Here is an 18,924-nt window from a genome sequence, read left to right as displayed (position 1 = left end):
CTGCCTTTGAAGCAGCCAAGGAGGCGCTCCTCCTGTAAGAAGCACTAGGACACCTTGTGGAGGGTCGGCCATTTGAATTAGACGTGCTGCTGGCTCAGGACGGGGCAGCCTCCTAGAGCCTCTGGCAGTGCCAAGCCGGGCACCAAGTACCTATAGGATTTTGGTCCAAGAAGTGGAGGGGGGCTCAGCGGATCATTACACCCTGTTAGAGCAATAGATAGCCACTGTGTATCAGGCCCTCCTAGAAACTGAGAGACTGACCAAGGCAGCCCCTGTGGCCGTGCGTACACAGCTACCCATTGTGGGATGGGTGAATGACCGAGGCCTGGGAGCATGTACAGGGGTGGCACAGAGCCAAACGCTATTCAAGTGGAAACTTTATCTGCAAGAGAGGGCCCACCTTAGGGGGGAAGCACCATCAGACACTCACCAGCACCTGATGGGTGGCGTTGAGTTTGAAGCTGATACTGAACAAGCTGCATTCCCCGGCCCAGTGCTAGATAAAGCCCCCTTCGGAGAGGCCCCCCTGACCCACTCGAACTTCTCTCAGAGGGGGAGCAGGCTAAAGCCTGGTTCACGGACTGATGGCTCTGCCGCTTACAAGAAGGGGCAGTGCCGCTGGCGTGCTGTTGCATACCGACCAGGAGAGGACACCATCATCTACGTGGAAGGGACTGGAGGATCCAGCCAGTATGTGGAGCTAAAAGCAGTTGAACTAGCCATACTGGACGAAGAAGAAGGCCCCACGCACATTTATACAGACAGCTGGGCCGTCTATAAGGATCTGACCCAATGGAGCCCACTGTGGAGGGAACACCAATGGACAATTCAGGGACGGCCAGTCTGGGGTGGGGGAGAGCTCTGGGAAGGACTGTGGCAAGCAGCACAAAAGAAACAGATTTTTATTGGACATGTTGACTCCCACCAAAAGGGGGGCCGGTCAGCCCACCTGGCTAATCAAGAAGTTGATCAGCTGGCAGCAGTAAGGATGCTTGAGCCAGTTGCGGAGGCACTGGTCCACTGGGCACACAAACAAGGAGGCCAGAGAGGAATGGAGGCCACCACGCAGTGGGCCCGTCAGTGAGGCATCCCAACAAACCGGGATGTGATTCAGACAGTGCTGGAGAACTGCCCAGTGTGCACAACTGTGCAAATACAAACTTGGATGAAGCACCCCGCTGGGTCCCTAAAGCGAGGGACCCGTCCGGGCCAAGTGTAGCTAGTGGATTTCATCGGACCACTACCAGTGGAAAATCGTAAACAGCATGCCTTGACCATGGTAGACACCTTTTCTGGAGTTCTGCAGGTATATCCAGCGGCACCGCCCAGCAAACCACCATAGACGGAGTGAGCCAGTTGATTAAGATGAATGGAACCCCAGAGAAGGTATAAAGTGACCAAGGCTCCCATATTATTGGACAGACAATACAACAGTGGGCTGAAGATTTGAGAATCTGGTGGGTGCAGCACGTACCATATCACCCCCAAGCAGCGAGCCTGATCGAGTGATACAACGGCCCACTAACGGAGCAAATAAAGAAGTTGACTCCAGACCACTCCTTGAAGGGGTGGACAAAAGTTCTTGACCAAGCAGTGTTTATCTTGAATAATCGGCCGGTGCAGGGCACCACACCTTACTAAAGACATGTGAACCCACCCACAGTGCCCAAAGTGCGAGCACTGTGGGTGTGCAGTGTGTCCCCCACAGCAACTTTGTCCATTTGAGTAACAGAGGGCAGTACAGGATTGGATTTAAGGAGCTCATTGCCGGAGATTTCATTAACCCCGGGCTCGAGACACCTAATCTGCACAGGATTGGGTATGGAACTTCCTCATGGGTGTTATGGGTGCATAGCACCCCGTTCAAGTTTGGCACTACAGGGCATTGTGGTGTTGGGTGGGGTGATTGACCCCGATTACAGGAGGGTAGTAAAGGCACTTTTACATAATCTTGGTCCTGCGACAGTTACCATTTGCCGAATAGCCCAGCTGATATGTGAGCGAGCCCTGACCCCTGAGGTAGTGGTGAATGAATGTCCAGGGCCCCCTACTAGAAGGGGACTCGACAGCTGTGTGAGTACGGGGCAAAAGGTATGGGTTCATACCCCAGGGAAAGCCCCAAAAGAGGGGGAGATATTTGCTGAGGGCCCAGGGGATACATTTGCAAATTTGTTGAAAAATGATAACCAGCCTGTTTATGTCCCTACCACCAGATTATTCTCGTGAGCATGATCTGGGGAGAAACTCTCGCGTGGCAACAATGATCAGCTTGCCAGCAGGGTCCTCATCCCGTCTATGCCATGTGCAGCCTGACGGCCTCCCATCTGAACGCTACAATGAACCCGTGTGTCAACTGGACCACAATTTAAGGGGGCCACAGGGACTGGGGTGTGTTGGCAGCAAACATCACCATGAACTGTAACTGGAACACCAGACGGAACCAGGAGCATATTTGGGTGGTGGGTGGAACCTAAACACTTCTGGTGCCAGCACCACCTGTGCCAGGCCCGCCGGCACCCGGCAATTCCATGGCAAGATGATATTTGGTGCCCAATTTTTATGCTTCTCATTCAGATGGGAGCAAGGTTTTGGCTTCACCAAGTAGATTCCCGCATGATTGATTCACAGGATTTTACGGTAAACGTGGCCTGTTGCACCCTTTGGCAGTGAGGCTGGGTGTGCCCCCTATCCGGACGAGAATTGATCCCATGTCTTCACCCTGTGCCTGGAGAATGTATGTGGCATCAATAGGTCATAAATGGCACCGATGTCTATCAACGCAGCCCGTTCTCGGCCTTCGTGGTTACAGCCAGCATAGTGAGGTGGTCATCTGGGCCAATTTATGTAGGACCAGGGGTAGACTGCAGGGATGAAGTTATCTCCCTGATGGATATTGACACGTGGCGAAGCTATACACTCACTGCTTACGAGACCCAGGTACAGAATGTAAAGGTTACCCTACTACATCAATGGCTTGAGGAATATCATGTATTTCTGCCCCAAACCCACAAATTACAACTAGAAGGGCGATGAGGGCAGCACCTGTTTGCCCGAGCCGAGGCTTCGGCCAGGGTAGCAACAGTTGGAATGACAATTGACAGCCAAGGAGTGGTCCGCTCAGCATATCATGTCCAACTGTTAATAGTACATCATTGGTATGATATGTTTTTAAACTGGTCCCCTGTGGCCAGCAAGTTTTTAAATGCCCAATTGTACCTATGTTAGTGGTAACTGTAGTGGTTAGTATTTGGAATGTTTATGTTTGTTGCAGATTGAAGAAAGTAAACAGGAGTGTTATGTATTTGCAGCGCATCACTTACGGTCAGACCATACCCGCCTCGCCAAGCGGTGGATTGTAGGCCGCGGAAGATGTTTGTGACGCGTTGGATAGAGATAGGGGCTTGACGGGTCTGGTCAGAACCAGTTTGATAAGAGGCGCTACTTGGCCTAGTAAACAACCTGTGCAAGGCCGTGGGAATTTGTTTGTGGTGCCAAAAGAAGAGGAAAGTTAGGAAGCAAGGTCAGGGGCTGTAAATTAGCCAATGCTTGCTGTTCCCTAGAGAATGCTGTATAAAAGCTTGAAATGCAAACTGTGCAATGAGACTCGGCCATGAATCCACTTGGACTGCACAGCAAAATTTCCTGGCAGTCTGCTTCACAGCGTGCCCTAGAGTCTCCCGTTGCTGTTTGGAGCGTAAGCCATGATTAAAGATAGGTGTACCTACCTGGTGTGGGTTTGTTTTTATTCCTCACGTGGTATCCAGAACCTGCAGGCAGCTGTGAGCAGTGGTGCCTGGCATAACACCATCCTTCAAGGTTTTTATGGTGCAGTTTGACAAAGCCCTGGCTGGGATGATTTAGTTGGCGTTGGTCCCGTTTTGAGCTGGGGGTTGGACTAAATGATCTCTGTAATCTATAGGAGTAGCCCACTTGTTTGCATGTATATACTTTTCCTTATAAACTTAAGTATTTGTTTTATTATAATAGAGTCATAGATTCATGTTAAAGTGTTATAGCTGTAATGCAAGATACCTACAGGCCACATCCTGTATGAAAAGCTAAGGCCATTAGCATACATATGTTCGGGACCTTTGGCCCAGATAAGTTATGATGAATTAAAGGATAAGTTATATGTATATATATATATATAGTTATAACCTTTACCCTAGATAAGTCAGGAGGCATCTAGACAGGGGGCCTCAGTTTATGCCCCAAGTAAACTTCACAGGTACACCACAAACAAACCACAGAAATGGCCAGAAATAACAAAGGTGAGATGAGCAAAAAGTCTGGAAAGAATATGGATAGGTCATTAGTATTCATGAACCTGCCAGCCTATCGAATATGTGTACTCTCATAATTTGTGGGTGAAGAAGACACGTTTGGACTTTCAAGGAGGACCCATATTGTTCAGCATATAAAAGGGGCAAACCACATTAATCGGTGCTTGGTGCTTGTGTGGGTGCTTGTGCTTTCTTCTAGAAAGAATACGACTAATAGAATATTTACCAATAGGATAGATATCTTTCCTTTGTCAGGACCATTTCTTCTTAGTGTATACTTAGTATTAGTATGAGTGCTTTATAGCTCAGCTCCCTATCACTGCCTAGCTCTCACCTCCCAATCAAGTGTGCAGGAGTTGGACATCTCTCTACCAGGTCATCAAGGAAGAATGTGAGTATATTTCATCCGAAGCGTACAGCATATATATATATATATATATATATATATACATATTTAAAACAAGACTGTAATCCTAATCATTATCCATTTGTTTATTCATATGTCTATCATTCTCTGCTACCTCAATAAAAGTCTGTAAAACTATACATATTGGTTGTGAGCATTCCTGTTGTGCACCCTGGGGTCCCTGTAAAAGTCTGCATAGCCTGACTTCGGGACTAGAACCTCATTGTCTTCTGATCAGATTCATTGGTGAGTCTATAACCGCACTTACATTACTAAACACCCAAAATGAGGCAACACCTGCCGGGATAAAATCCAACGTGAATCTTCCATGATTCTATGATTCGATGCTCAGCTGCAGCTGCCTGGGTCCCCAAGAGAAATTGGAAGCTTTTTGTCTGCCTCTGCCATGTAACAGCAATGAAGGTTGCACTGACTGAGTCTATGGCTGCACTCTGGGTATGGAAGGTCTAAACCTTCCACCCAGTCTGTGGCTGGAGTTTTGTGCCTCACAGCTACTCTAACCAGCCTTCCCTTCTCAGTCCAGCCCCCTCCATTCTCTACAACAGCCCCTTCAGCAGATCCTGTGGGCAGTGGCTTGTGTGACAGGCCCTCCGATGAACCTGTGCTCCCAGGGAGCTGGAGAGGGTCCTAGACTGGTCCCAGTACAGACCATGGGGGACACCACTATTTACCTCTCTTCATTCTTAAAACTGCCCATTTATTCCTACCCTTTGTTTCCTATCTTTTAACCAGACACTGACCAGGAAAAGACCTTCCGTCTTATTCCATGACAACTTAGTTTCCTTAAGAGCCTTTGGTGATGGAACTTGTCAAAGGCTTTCTGAAAATCTAAATACACTATATCCACTGGATCAACCTTGTCCATGTGCTTGCTGACCTTCTCAAAGAATTCTAGTAGGTTGGTGAGGCATGATTTCCCTTTACAAAAACCATGTTGACTCTTCCCCAATAAATTGTTTTTATCGATGTGTCTGATAATCCTTTACTATAGTTTCAACCAGTTTGCCTGGTACTGAAGTTAGGCTTACTGGTCTATAACTGCCATGCTATATAAGAGCGAGGCTTTATTATTAAGCCCTGGAAGAGGGATCCCTGTATAGCTAACTGCTGGGTCCCATCGTACTCCCAGGCCCATCCACATGGGGCACGGCTCTGGTACTGCTGAATGCATCAGATACCAGATCCAATTGCCCATTTTAACCTGTAAATGCGAAGGGATCGTGTCCTGTTTTGTGCACTTCACATCCTCAGGCACGCTCCTGGCCCTGGCAAAGATTGAAAAATAATAATAAATTCTGCTCTAAACCCAAACCCAGGACAATCGACTGTGCTTGATCTTTTAGTACTTTATTTAAATTATGCATAATTAACACGTGCAAATCCCAGCCACCATCTGCTGTTGTTTAGGAGATTAGGAGGATTCAACAAAAGGACTAGATGTTTTTATGAGTGACAGGAAAACGCACAGCTGTGTGTAACAGGAGCACAAAAAGGAGAACAGTTTTCATCACTTTTAGTTCTAGGTCGTGACTCTGTGCTCCTATCCTGTGGATGGGAAAAGGAAGGATTGTCATGTGGGTAAGGCAGGGCACCAGGGTTTACACAACTCACATTTAATTCCAAGCTCTGGCACAGACTCCATGTGTGACCCTGGACTTTGAGCCGCACAGCAGTGCCCGAACCACAGGACCAGCCTCCACGCTGGACCGGCTGGATTCTCTGCTGCGCCAGAGCTGCCCCCTGCGCTGTGGAGAATGGAGATAGCAAGGGCCAGTTAAAGGGGTTTGATTCTCTGGAGATGGGTGATGAACTGACCCTTCACTTGATGAAGACCCTTAATATCCTGGCACGAATGGGCTTGGTTTTCACGCTGTACACGATTGGATTCATCAGGGGTGGGACTAGCAAATAGACATTTCCCATGACAATCTCAACCAAGGGAGAAGAGTTCTTCACAAATCTGTATATCACAGACAAGCCAATCTCTGGTGTGTAGAAGAGCAGGACGATGCAGACATGGGAGACGCAGGTGTTCAGGGCCTTGAGGCGCTCTACATGGGACGCAATGCTCAGCACTGTTTTGAGAATCATCACATAGGATAGGAGGATGAGCAGCAAGTCCAACCCCAGTGAAGAGAGAGTTACAAAGAAGCCATAGATGATGTTCACTGTGATATCTGAACAAGCCATCTTCATGACCTCCTGGTGCAGGCAGTAAGAATGGGAGAGGATGTTGTCCTTACAGTACCGATACTGTTTCAGGAGAATGGGGAATGGGAATATTAGGGCCACCGCTCTTAGCAGAGACACCAGTCCCATCTTGGCTATTCTCGGCTGGGTTAAGATGGAAGCATATCTCAGCGGGTTACAGATCGCAAGAAAGCGGTCAAAGGCCATGGACAAGAGCACAGAGGATTCAGTGAACGTAAGCAAGTGGATGAAGGACAGCTGGGCAAAACAGGCATCGTGGCTGATCTTCCTAGAGTTAAACCAGAATATGCCCAGTGTTGTCGGCATGGTGGATATCGATAAGCCAAGGTCTGTAACAGCCAACATGGAAAGGAAAATGTACATGGGCTCATGGAGGTTTGGATCTGTTTTTATAATGAACAGAATGAGTGAATTTCCTAATATGGAAATAACATACATTAAAAAGAAGGGGATAGAAATCCAGAGATGGACGTCTTCCTGCCCAGGTATTCCGGTGAGAAGGAACACTGCAGGTTCGAATTTGGTGCCATTGACAGCTGACATAATGCACTGGGTAGGTCTGAGGAGTTTTGAAAGTTACTTCCTGAAATGAAAAATAAGAGGAGACTAGATGATATCGAATAACACATAATCTGCTCTCAGTGCAAGTCTAGAGACTTCCAGGAGCTCAAGAAAGATCAGTAAAAACATAATCTTGGATTTAAACTTGGTGCTTATCTGTTGTGTTCATTCCCTGTGAAGCCCCTGGTATTGGCCACTGCTGGAAGACAAGATACTGGGCTTGATGGACCATTGCTCTGACCTGGTATGGCCGTCCTTATGTGCATCACTGATAGGAATATAGGCATTGCCAGACTGGATCAGACTTGTAGTCAGACCAGTGGCCAGTACCAGATGCTTTACAGGAAGCTAGAAGAAGCCGTGTAATAGCCAGCTATGTGATAACCTGCTCTCAGGGAAAGATTCCTCCTGACACGCGCTAGTTAGACCTATTTTATGGTGTAAATCAGGAAGGTTTATACGTCTCCCAAGCTATTTTAAAAACACCTCACTACTGTAATTGGTTTTCTGGTTCTTCATATAAGCCTCCTTCCCTCTTTGAATCCTACTAAACTCTTGGTCCCATTGATATCTTGTGGCTGTGAGTTCCACAGCCTCATTGAGCACTGTGTGATTTTACAGTTGTGACCTTGCGAACGCATGGTGAATATGGTCGTTGTATTTATCTGTCCTGCTCTGATGGTATTTATAAATGTGTTTTATTGCCTCATTATATTTTTTTTCATTTTCTCTGTTCCTAAGAGCCCAAATTACACCACTGTCTCTTTGCAGTACACAGGATAAATTCTTAGGGCTAGGTTATGAATTCAGGAACCTTAACTTGAACAGCATCACTCCAGATTTACATGGGTAAATTTAATCAGAATTGGGCTCTATTAACTTTCACGTAACAAACGCTCTTGGTGATACATTGTGACCCCAAGAATCCCTCTAAGAGAAGGTGAATGCTTTGCCCAGCCAGTGTTGACTGGATGCAGACAGGTCAATCATCAAAAAAGCTTCTCTTTATCCTCACAGGATCCCCATCCTCTCCTCATTCAAGTGTTCTGTAGATATTTGGCAACTCATAAGCTAACTCAGTCAATTCCTTCAGTTGATTGGGGAAGGGACTGGTGTCGTAAATGATGAATAGTGCAATCACCAGTGTGACAAGGTGCTGAGCAAGATCTGCTTAGTCTGCCCTCTGTCATGCCAGCTTCAGTTTAGGGACATAAATTGGAGCTGGCTGGAGAGAAAATTGTGCCTAGTTAGAGAACCAGAGACAGCTGCCTGCCCTGTTAGCCTTGGGGGCTGCATTAAGTGCTGAGAGGAGGGAAGCCAGGGGAGGGAGGCAGGAAGTGGAAGTAGAGTGATAGCTCCTCCCTCCTGGGTGCAGACGCTAGAAGGGAAGTTTGGTACGGTGAAAAGGTGGTGCGAGTACAGCCTATAAATAAAACTGCACCAGTGGTTCCTGAAACCGGGGGTCTCCTACTGACTTTGTAAACGCAGTAGAAGCAGAATCAGGGCAGGCACTGAACACCCTGCTACAACTGGTTTTGCACTAATATCCAGCTGTGTGTGCAAGTTACTTCAGACATGGTCGTGTAACTGGTGATGAGTTTAAATTACATACAACCACTATATGATCCCCTTGACTGCACATCATCTCTACTCTTTCCTGAAATAGAGACCAGCAGTTCTGTTGTTTCATGACTTTTTGGAACTTCTTGCACAATTGTAGAAGAATTATTGTGTGCATAATTCTGAATGTAAATGTTAAAAAAAGCTTCTGGTTTCTTACCAGGAGACATAATCATACAATTGTTCACTGAACAAAGAGTTAAAAGCACAAACCCATTGCAAACAGAATTTGGAATACCTCTGAAATGTTCTCTAAAGCAAAAGGCGTTAAGTAGTAAAGTTACTCCTGCTCCAACACCTCTGCTGCTGGCTTTCAATAGACATGCATGTAATGAAATTCTAGTAATTGTATTACAATGAAAGGTTTTGGCACAACATTTATAGAACTATACTTTATCACACACATGTAAACCTGTTCTTTCCCCTCGGATCTTCTTTCAGAGATATTGTCTCAGGTTAGAGTAGACCAGTACATTGTAACCCTGCATCTGTTATTCAGCTATGATGACGGTATGCAGGAAGGGGGTTTCAAAGTGAAATGCATGAGTATTCATGGAAATCAAACTTCATTTCACACATGAAAGTCATTTATTGCTCACTCTCTCTGACTGTCTATCCTGGAACGATATGGAGACAGACATGGAACTGAGCTGCCATTATTATGAATCAGTACCTTAAACCCAATTCTTGGGATGTTGATTTTATGGCTATGTAAGTTAAATATCGGGATATGAGCAGTATGGCTAGTCTTAGTTCAGTAGGAGGCTGCTGGAAAACAAGCAGGAAGGGAAACAATAAGTAAAGAAAATCCATCTCCCACTAAACACTTCAAGAAGGTTAAGAGACAACCCCTGAGCTTCACACTGTGAAGACCCCATTTCCGGGCTCCAGCCAAGTTACACAGCTTGTTCTGCCAGTGTTGGGAGTCTGTCCAGAGGTGGGGCAGCTGGTGCTGAGAAGCTCCTCAGACTGACAGACACACAGACACCACTGGGGAAGTCAGAAAATGCTCAGCCTGCCTGGATGCCCATCACAGTGGGAGGGCTTCAGAAAGACGAACAGACTGTTGTTTTAAAACCTGTTTATTCTCTCATGTGATGCTTTATTCCTACTGTTCAAATTAAACAATACTTGGTTTAGGAAGGCTGACTGGTCACTCTTCGCACCATAGGTCAGAGACTTGTAAAAGGGAAGAAGCCTAGGTGCCAAACCCAGTCGGACCTGCAGAGCAAGCCCATTTGATCCACAGTGTGCTGTGACCAGGGCCCAGTCTGAGGGTGGGAGAATGGAGGGATTCTACCCTGGAGAGGGAAAGAGACGAGGCTGACATCTGGCACTCAGAGACCAGAGAGGGGGCAGAGATGCAGGTAGCCCTGTAGTTTTGTGGGGCATCTACAGAACAGATATGCTGAAGCCCTCCTCTAGTGAGGAAACAGAGCTATTCCATGTGCCTTATATGACCTGTTACACAAAGCAACACAGCTCTGAATTCCTGCCTTCACAATCCAGTCAGAGAATAAAAGCATTGAACATGGATTTGCTGAATAAATTTCCAGGAGTAAATGAATCTGAGGTGATTTGTGAACTACGCACTGATATTCCACGAGGTCTTCTCCAGCCCAGAGCACATGGCACCTCTGGAAATGGGACCCATTAAGAAACCCTGAATCGGGTCAACAGGGTTTTCACACTCCGAGCTCCCTTTGAATCTGGGGTTTCTGTGTACCTGGAATGATCCTTCATGGACCAGAGGAGTGGAGGGTCCCTCAGCTATGTAGTGCTGCCTGCTCTCCAGCCTCCGTCACCGAGTCACACCCACAACCCAGCAGAGTCAGCTGCTGCTGCACAGAACATCTGCCCATCTCAACAGCTGGCAGCCTTTACCCTTCCCTTGGCGGTTGAACGATTTAAAGACAGAGAAACCTGCCAACGTACCCAATGCCTGTGAGAAGCGGAGCAGCTGCCATCAGAGATCTGCACCCTAACGGAGAAGGAGTCAGCGGAGACCTTGCACGGGCAGCAGGCAGTGTCTGCTCAGACAGGGTGCAACTGTCCTTATGAAGCATGTTTGCCATTTCCTTGGGGGCCACTTGGCCACCTGGGACTCTCAGCTGATTGGTTCAGTGTGTGCCAGCTTTAACCCCAGCACGGCCAATGGCAAACTGCAGGAAGTCCAATCCCAGGGGATGCTCGGTGATGAAACCACATGGGACAGCAGCACAAGCCCTGCCGCAGGCTCTATTCCTGCAATCCAGCCTGTCAGTGCTGTGCGTATGGCTCAGAGGAGTCACAGGGCTCCCTCGAGAGCAGCCGGGTGGTACCAATGATGCCCTTACACCTGTAATCTTGCTGCAGTACAGAAAATTAGACTAATAAAAGTTATGTAGGGTCAGATTTCTCCCCGGCAGCCCCCTTTCCTGCATTATTAACCCGGAGTGCAGGCTGTGCAGGAAAGATTCCACACAGCTCCTACATGGAAATATCCCTCAGATTGTTCCAGTAGGGCAGGTCCCTTCCCTTCTCCCTGAGGAATAATGAGGGGGACCCAGCATCCATTTATCCCCTAAGTGATGCACAGATCTCAGTGATTCCCTGATAGATAAGCCCACCGACCCACAATCTCTGTGCCTCCACAACTGCTCTAGGACCCTCTCCAGCTCCCTGGGAACCCAAGTTCATCAGCGATGTGTTACCGAGGCCTGTCACAGTAGCCACTGCCCACAGGATCTGCTGAAGGGTCCGTGGTAGAGGATGGAGGGGGTGGACTGAGAAGGGAAGGCTGGTTACAGCAGCTGGTGAGGCTTAGCTACAGCATGCAGAGCTCACATATCAGCGAGGTATTTCATTTGATACAGTTTTCTTTATTAACATAGAAAAGAAATGATGGATTCAAATAAGAAGTTACAAAGTAGCATAAAATCTGACTTCCTTGTCTACACCCCTGGTAAAAGGCACAGAGGGAGATAGAGAAGGTGTGTCTTTCCTGAAAGGCTTGTTTGGCTGTAGGGAAGTTGCTCCTGAACTTGTGAAAGATCTTGTTCACACATGCTCCTCTATCTGTTTGTTGTACCCCTGTGCCGTCTCTTACCTGGTACTTGGCTTGGAAGCTCTTCGGGGAGGTAGGCACTAGCTTGTGGTTGTGTGGTGCCAGGCACCAGGGGCCCCGACTGGGCCCCCTCTGCACTATTGTAGAACAAAAAATTACTGCTAATGCTAAGGCAGTGGTTAGGCCACTAGCGGAGGAGTTAGAAGACTTGGGGTCAATTCCTTTCTCTAGAGCACATGCCTTGGGCAAGTTGTGTTCCAATTTCCCATCTGTACAAAGCTGTCTATTTCCAGAAGATTAGACGTGCAGTCAATCATTAAGATCAGCATGGCAATCACATGGGAGCTGAAACAGACTTAGTAACCTCAGTAACACTGAGCTGTTGTAATGACGCCATTAACTTAAACCAATGGAACATGATCAAGATTACAATATGGCAACTGAACATATTTTATCAATTTAAAAATTAACTGAGAGATGAGATCAAATGGTAACTCCAGGTTTCAGCACCCTCAAACTTCGGAAGAATTCGGCATTCAAGTTCAAATCTAGTTTCAAACTTTCCCCCTGTCCCTCAGCTCTATAGTATGTTGAACCAAAACCCTGGATCCGAAGACACCCTGATTTTGTGAAGAAAGATGATCTTGTGGGTAAGAAACTGGAGTAAGACGCAGGAGATCTAGATATAACTCCTGCTCTAATACAGGTTTCCTGTGTGACCTTAGAAAAGACCTCACTCAGGATTATATGTGTTATTTAGCACCTAGGAGTGTCTTAATCTCTTTATGTCTGTAGAATGGGGATAATAATCCTTCCTTTCCTTCACCTACAGCGTATCTTGTCTTTCTGATTGTAAATTCTTTAGGGCAGGATCTGTCGCTTATTATGTATGGTCTGGTCTACGCTACAACTTACGTTGACCTAACCATGGAATGTCTCCACTTAAATTTCACCCCTGCCACTGTAACTGCCTTGCTATGCTGCCTTAACTCCACCTCCATGAGCGACGTAAATTCAAGGTCAATGCCGTTAGGTTGACGCAGTGTCAGTGTAGACCTTACGTTGACTATTACTGGCTTTCAGGAGCTGTCCCACAATGCCCCACACGGACAGAACAATTGATACAAGTGCTCCTGGTGAGGATATGATCCACCTACACAAGGAGCAGAGTGTAGACATGCAGGAGCGATGTAATTACTGCGATGGCTGTATGCTGACCTAAGTGAGGTTGAATTAATTTTGTAGTGCAGACATGGCCTGTGTGTATAGCAACTAGCAAAATGGGTCTTGTGCTCTCTTGGGTTCTCTATATGCTCCTGTAATGGAAAATAAAATAATATCTATAAGGACTAACTTTGGTACACCGCACACACCAAACAACAGGTAACATCTTATCAGATGCTTCTAAGACTGCATCACCCAAATCTGCACAAAATGTTCTCCCCTAATTTAGTGTGTCCCCATCCAGAACGGATGCTAGCACCTGACATTTTATGGATGGAATATGCTGAATGTCTTTCTGCAGATCTATCTGGTTTTCACACTGTACATGAGGGCATTTAAGACAGGAGGTGCAAATAGATAAACATCGGCCATTATCATGTGGAAAACACAGGAAAGCTGTTCCCAGACTCTGTGTATCAGAGCCATGCCATTAAATGGGATGCAGAAGATTAAGATGGTACAAATGTGTGGGATGTAGGTGTTCAGGCCCTGAGATGCTCCTCCTTGATTGCAATGCTGAGCATGGACGTAAGGCTGGGGCAGAATCACTGCATCCGACGCAGTTATGACAATGACCGCCAATAAGCCTTAGATGCTGCTGACACCCATGTCTGCACAGGCCAGCTTCATTGCAAACAGTGATACAAATATCAGACGTGGGTAAATAAACTGGACCCACAGCAGGGCAAGTGTTTAATAAGGAAGGGGACTGAGAAGACCACACAAGCATGCCTGGTTAAAATTACAAGAGCTATTTTTGCTCCTGCTGAGTTCGGGAGGAGCCAGGCATAGCTCAGAGGAAAACTGATTGTGATTAAGTGATCAAAGGCCATTGCAACAATAACGCCTGACTCTATGCCTCCATAGCTATCAAAAGCAACTTCCTTAGAGTTAAACCAGTGTACATGTAACACTGTGGGCAGCACCGACAGGGACAGCCCCCAATCCACGATGGCCCATGTGGAAAGGAAATAACATGTGGGCTCATGGAGACTTTTTTCTGTCTTTGTAACTAACAGAATGGCGCCGTTGCCTAAGATCATTATGACACATAGGACACAGAGAGGGAAAGCCATCCAGGAGATCTGCTCCTCCATCCCTAGGAACCGCTGTCAGGGTGAACATCACATGGCTGAAGGCAGAGTCATTAATATGGGACCTAGCAGTCTGGGTGATGTCAAGTTGCCCATAAAAAAAACAAAATTTTTCATCAACACAGTAACTAATCACCAATTGCCTGTGACTTCCTGGCAGGCAAAAACTGACAGGCTCTGGGATTTCTGGAGCAGCAGCAGCTGTGTGGCCTCACTGAGCTTAGCCTGAAGACATATCTACACTGGAAGTAGATTTCACACTTGTAAAGGAGGATACTGAGAACACGAGTCTGATAAACGGACTCTTTGTATTCAGGGGTAGCAGGTTGTTGTTCCAGACACATGAGGTAAAGTTTGCCAAAGGTGATGGAGGCTTTGCTGAGTCTCACATCAAGTTCTGTATCAAGGCTAAGTGAACACTGATTTGGGAGCCTGGAGCTGAAATGCAGTGAAGGGGGCTGTGGGCACTTGTGGACTGGCTTTGTGATATCCAGTGTGGGGTAATCAGAAGCAGTTCGTGGCTGGTTTGGAAGCCGGGCTTCAGTGTCACCCACCAGCGTGGGGAGAATCTGCTCTCCTTTTGCAGCCTGCCCTGACCTTGGCATTATCAGTTGGCAACCCTGGGCACGGGTCGTATCACAGAGGATTTACCCCAATGTCTGTGAAGTAGGAAAGAGCACACTGATCATTGTGAAATCCAAAGATCAATAAATACACAAATAAACCAATGTGTTCAGTGGCTGTTATTAAAAGTCAAGAATATGCCAAAAGATTGCCTGCAGCAGTATTGAAGGACTACAGTTTTAACCTAAATAAAGGATTTGTGTCCATATAAAAATGATACTGCTTTAACGATACTGGTATGGCTAAAGCAGTGCAACCCTCCCACCTCATCATGGATACACCAAACCCTCTGCTGGCAAATGTTGACATTTTTAACGGCAACAGTGATATGTATGGTAGAGGAGACAGCAAATTCAGATAAGAGAGAGAGTCTGTCTGCCTCAGAGAGATCCCAAAGCTGATTGCTTTCTACATCGTGATGGAAAATCAAACAGCAGAAGAGAAAACTGCAAACATAAGCAAGCTCTGTAGGTCATTTCACTTTCTAAAGGAAGCAGAGAGGCAACTATTACTCAGACATAGCCAAGAGATGACTGTTGTTCCGGGTGCCCTGCACAAACGGCATTAAAAATAAGCTAACAGCAGGGTTAGGTGCTTAATGTCCCAAAGTTAGCCCAAAACTCTACAACCATCTGCAGGGTATAAACAGCAGAGGGACATGCATATGGGCTTGACTAGAAAGTCTGGGGATGAACTTCAGTGAGGCAAAATTAGGACTTGATATCACACCAACTTCATGACCTACATGAACTTTGTTCTATTAACGAAGGAAAGAATCTTCCAAAGGAAGGGCAGAAAGCTCAGCTCTGTTAAATGCAGGCCGTGCAAACTCACTCGGGCTCAACCCTGTGTTCACAGAGACAGGAACTGGGCAGTCTGAAAGTGATTTCCATTACTAACTTCTTTGACTCAGTGCCAGGGTCCCCGCTGGAGTAAATCTGTGTGGCTCCACTGAAGTCCGTAGGGTGATGCTGATTTACACCAGTCGAGGATTTGGTTCTTAATGCTGATTTAAAGAGCGAAACACCAAACAGATCTGGGTGCTGGAGGCATCTAGTAACAGCTTTAAACTCAGAAGAGCTCCCAAACCCACTGTCTCCTCAATCTCTGCAGATAGCAGTTCTTAATTCTCTCCATTGCAAGCTGGTGCCAACCGTCTGTAAATTTCTGGACAGTGAATAAAAAATGTACAATTTTAACACTGGCCATAAACCTGTAAACAAATGAAACTGTCCATGAAATTGGGTAGAAATAAAACATACTGTGTTTTGACATTTATTGTCGTCATTCAGAATCACTTCTTGTATCATAAAACTACACTGACCATGACTTTATCAACTTCCTGTTTTCTATTATTGCACAGGCCTGAGGAACCTGATTGATCTATTAACTGCAGCTAACACAACTGCGTAATTCCGAATCCCTGTGTACGAAATATCGAGAGCACAGAGTTTATATTTATAATAACACATTAGGCAATTTGGTTGTGAAAATGTTCATAAAGTGAGTACACACTTCTGTGACATTATTGTATTGCTTATGATATTTTTAGTGATGTCAGTAAAAAAAATAAACTTTAGATCTTCATGTCAGTAAAAACCAAATTGGAAGGTTGGTCACCCTGGCCTGGGCTGCATTAATAGGAACATTGCCAGCAGATCGAGGGAAATGATTATTCCCCTCTATTCCGCATTGGTGAGGCCACATTTGGAGTACTGTGTCCAGTTTTGGGGCTCCCCCTACAGAAAGGATGTGGACAAATTGGAGTGAGTCCAGCAGACGGCAACAAAAATGATGAGGGGACTGGAGCACATGACTTATGAGGCGACGCTCAGGGAACTAGGCTTGTTTAGACTGCAGAAGGGAAGAGTGAGGGGGGATTTGATAACAGTTAACCACCTGCAAGGGGGTTCCAGGGAGGATGGAGCTAGGCTGTTCTCAGTGGTGGCAGATGACAGAACAAGGAGCAATGGTCTCAAGTTTCAGGGGGGGAGGTCTAGGTTGGACATTAGGAAAAAGTTTTTCACTAGGTGGGTGGTGAAGCACTGGAATGGGTTACCTAGGGAGGTGGTGGAATCTCCATCTTTAGAGGTTTTGAAGCTACAGCTTGACAAAGCCCTGGCTGGGATGATTTACCTGAGTTTAGTCCTGTTTTGAGCAGGGGGTTGGACTAGGTGACCTCCTGAGGTCCCTTCCAACTCTAATATTCTATGATTCTTCTTTATGCGTTCAAAACACAGTTCCCAGTGGCAGCAGTGAGTGCTCAGTGCTTCTGCAAATCAGAGCCAGTATAATGTATGTGGCAGAGGGATTTTTAGAAACTGAAATTCCGTCACTTTCCCTTTCAAAGTCCTGATCTTAATATAGGTCTGAAAGCCAAGCTCCCAGTGCAATTTCAGAAAGGAAATCAGCCCTCAGGGAGATAGACGCTGTGTATCACTAAATTACATCCCTCAGAGGAAGGAGGAGATCCAGGCAGCTAATTTTCCTACTCCAGATTTCTCCTGATGTCATTCGATGAACAAAGAACTCAGGGGAAGAGACTGAAATGCACTGTGCTCTCATGAACGGTGCAACAGCCTGTCTGAAGTTGACCCAAACCACCAAAAATAAACATGGATTCACCCAACTCTGCCCTCAGATGCATTTCTGAGATGCCCCATTGACTTTAGTGAAGTTTCCCCAGTTAAAGCAGAATTTGGTCAAAGGAGAGTGGCACTGCTCAGATACGAGAGGGTTAGGGGCCAGCCGGCCAGCCAGAAAGAAAGATGAATGGGTGGATCATTTCTCTCAGGAAAAAAAATGCCATCCCTTCAAAGCCTGAAAGCCCATTCCCCAAACCTACACTGATGGGAGGAAAAATGACTTTGTGTTTCTAAACTGCCAGTAAAAGACCAAATGGAAGGAAAGAAATTCAGAATCACAGCCGTCAGCAAACACTGCGGCGTTGCCATGGCTGCCTGAAATGACAGACGTTGAGTCAGTTTAACATGTAAATAGTCTGAAAATAGTCTGCCACAATACACATTTTTGCTGGCCATCGAAGGCAACAGATGGGGGTGTGGAGGTGTCACTCCCTTGTGTACATTTACAGCACAACAGATGCTAACTAGGGTTGATGTCCAGAGGAAAAATCCAAACAGATCTGGGAATGCTATAAGTGTGGTTAATGCAGAGAGACACCAAAGCATCTTCATACATTCCCCAGTGTCTGTTCGATCTGTTCTGCCAGCTGGCAAAAAGGAACACTTCCCAGCTCTCTCCAGGGTAAGAGAGTTCATATTAACATGCGCTAGCACCAACTGATACTTCACAGGGTCCCAAAATAGGTGAATCAGGACAATTCAGATTGGGGCTCTGAGCACTGGGGAAAAAGTCTGGATTTGGTTCAGGAAAGAGGAAGGGTTAAAGAAGGAATCAAAGGCCAGTGCAGAGCTGTGTATCAGGACGGAGACCCCATCTGGGCGGGAGCATGACTGTCAATACACGCAATGCAGGAAACTGCTTTGTTTGGGGGAAGGGGAATTGGGGTGCCTTGAGGTCTAGTGGCTCCTCACTCATAGATGAGGAAGTTTGATGCTAAAATCAATCTCAGTGGCTTCCCAAGAGCTTAAATTGCAACAACCCATGCAGTCAGGGCAAGATATTGCACAGCCACAAGGGAGCTGTTTTCTGTCTGTCTGTCTCCCTGTGGCAATTTAATCCTTTCTTGGAGGGACTAACTTTTGGTGAAGCAAGACAGGGTGGGATAAGGGGTGCTGCATCGTCTGCAGGTGAAATGTTGTCCTTGGTCACATATATTTCTATTCTTAGTTTTTTAAGCCAAAAGGGACC

At 46.4% G+C, this 18,924-nt stretch overlaps 1 protein-coding gene across 1 annotated transcript; it reads right to left on the bottom strand.

Moving 5' to 3' along the window:
* Positions 1 to 6,528: 6,528 nt before the first annotated feature.
* LOC137156309 (olfactory receptor 51G2-like) lies at positions 6,529 to 7,537 on the bottom strand. Its single transcript, XM_067553033.1, has one exon. It carries the CDS (start codon positions 7,462 to 7,464, stop codon positions 6,529 to 6,531), a length of 936 nt encoding a protein of 311 aa, XP_067409134.1. The 5' UTR covers positions 7,465 to 7,537.
* Positions 7,538 to 18,924: the final 11,387 nt, after the last annotated feature.

The sequence above is a fragment of the Emydura macquarii genome, unplaced genomic scaffold (genome assembly GCF_026122565.2).
Source record: "Emydura macquarii macquarii isolate MOO-44397 ecotype Brisbane River unplaced genomic scaffold, CSIRO-AGI_Emac_v2 contig_1437, whole genome shotgun sequence".
Classification (NCBI taxonomy): domain Eukaryota; kingdom Metazoa; phylum Chordata; order Testudines; family Chelidae; genus Emydura; species Emydura macquarii.
This window is presented reverse-complemented; position numbering and strand designations above follow the sequence as displayed.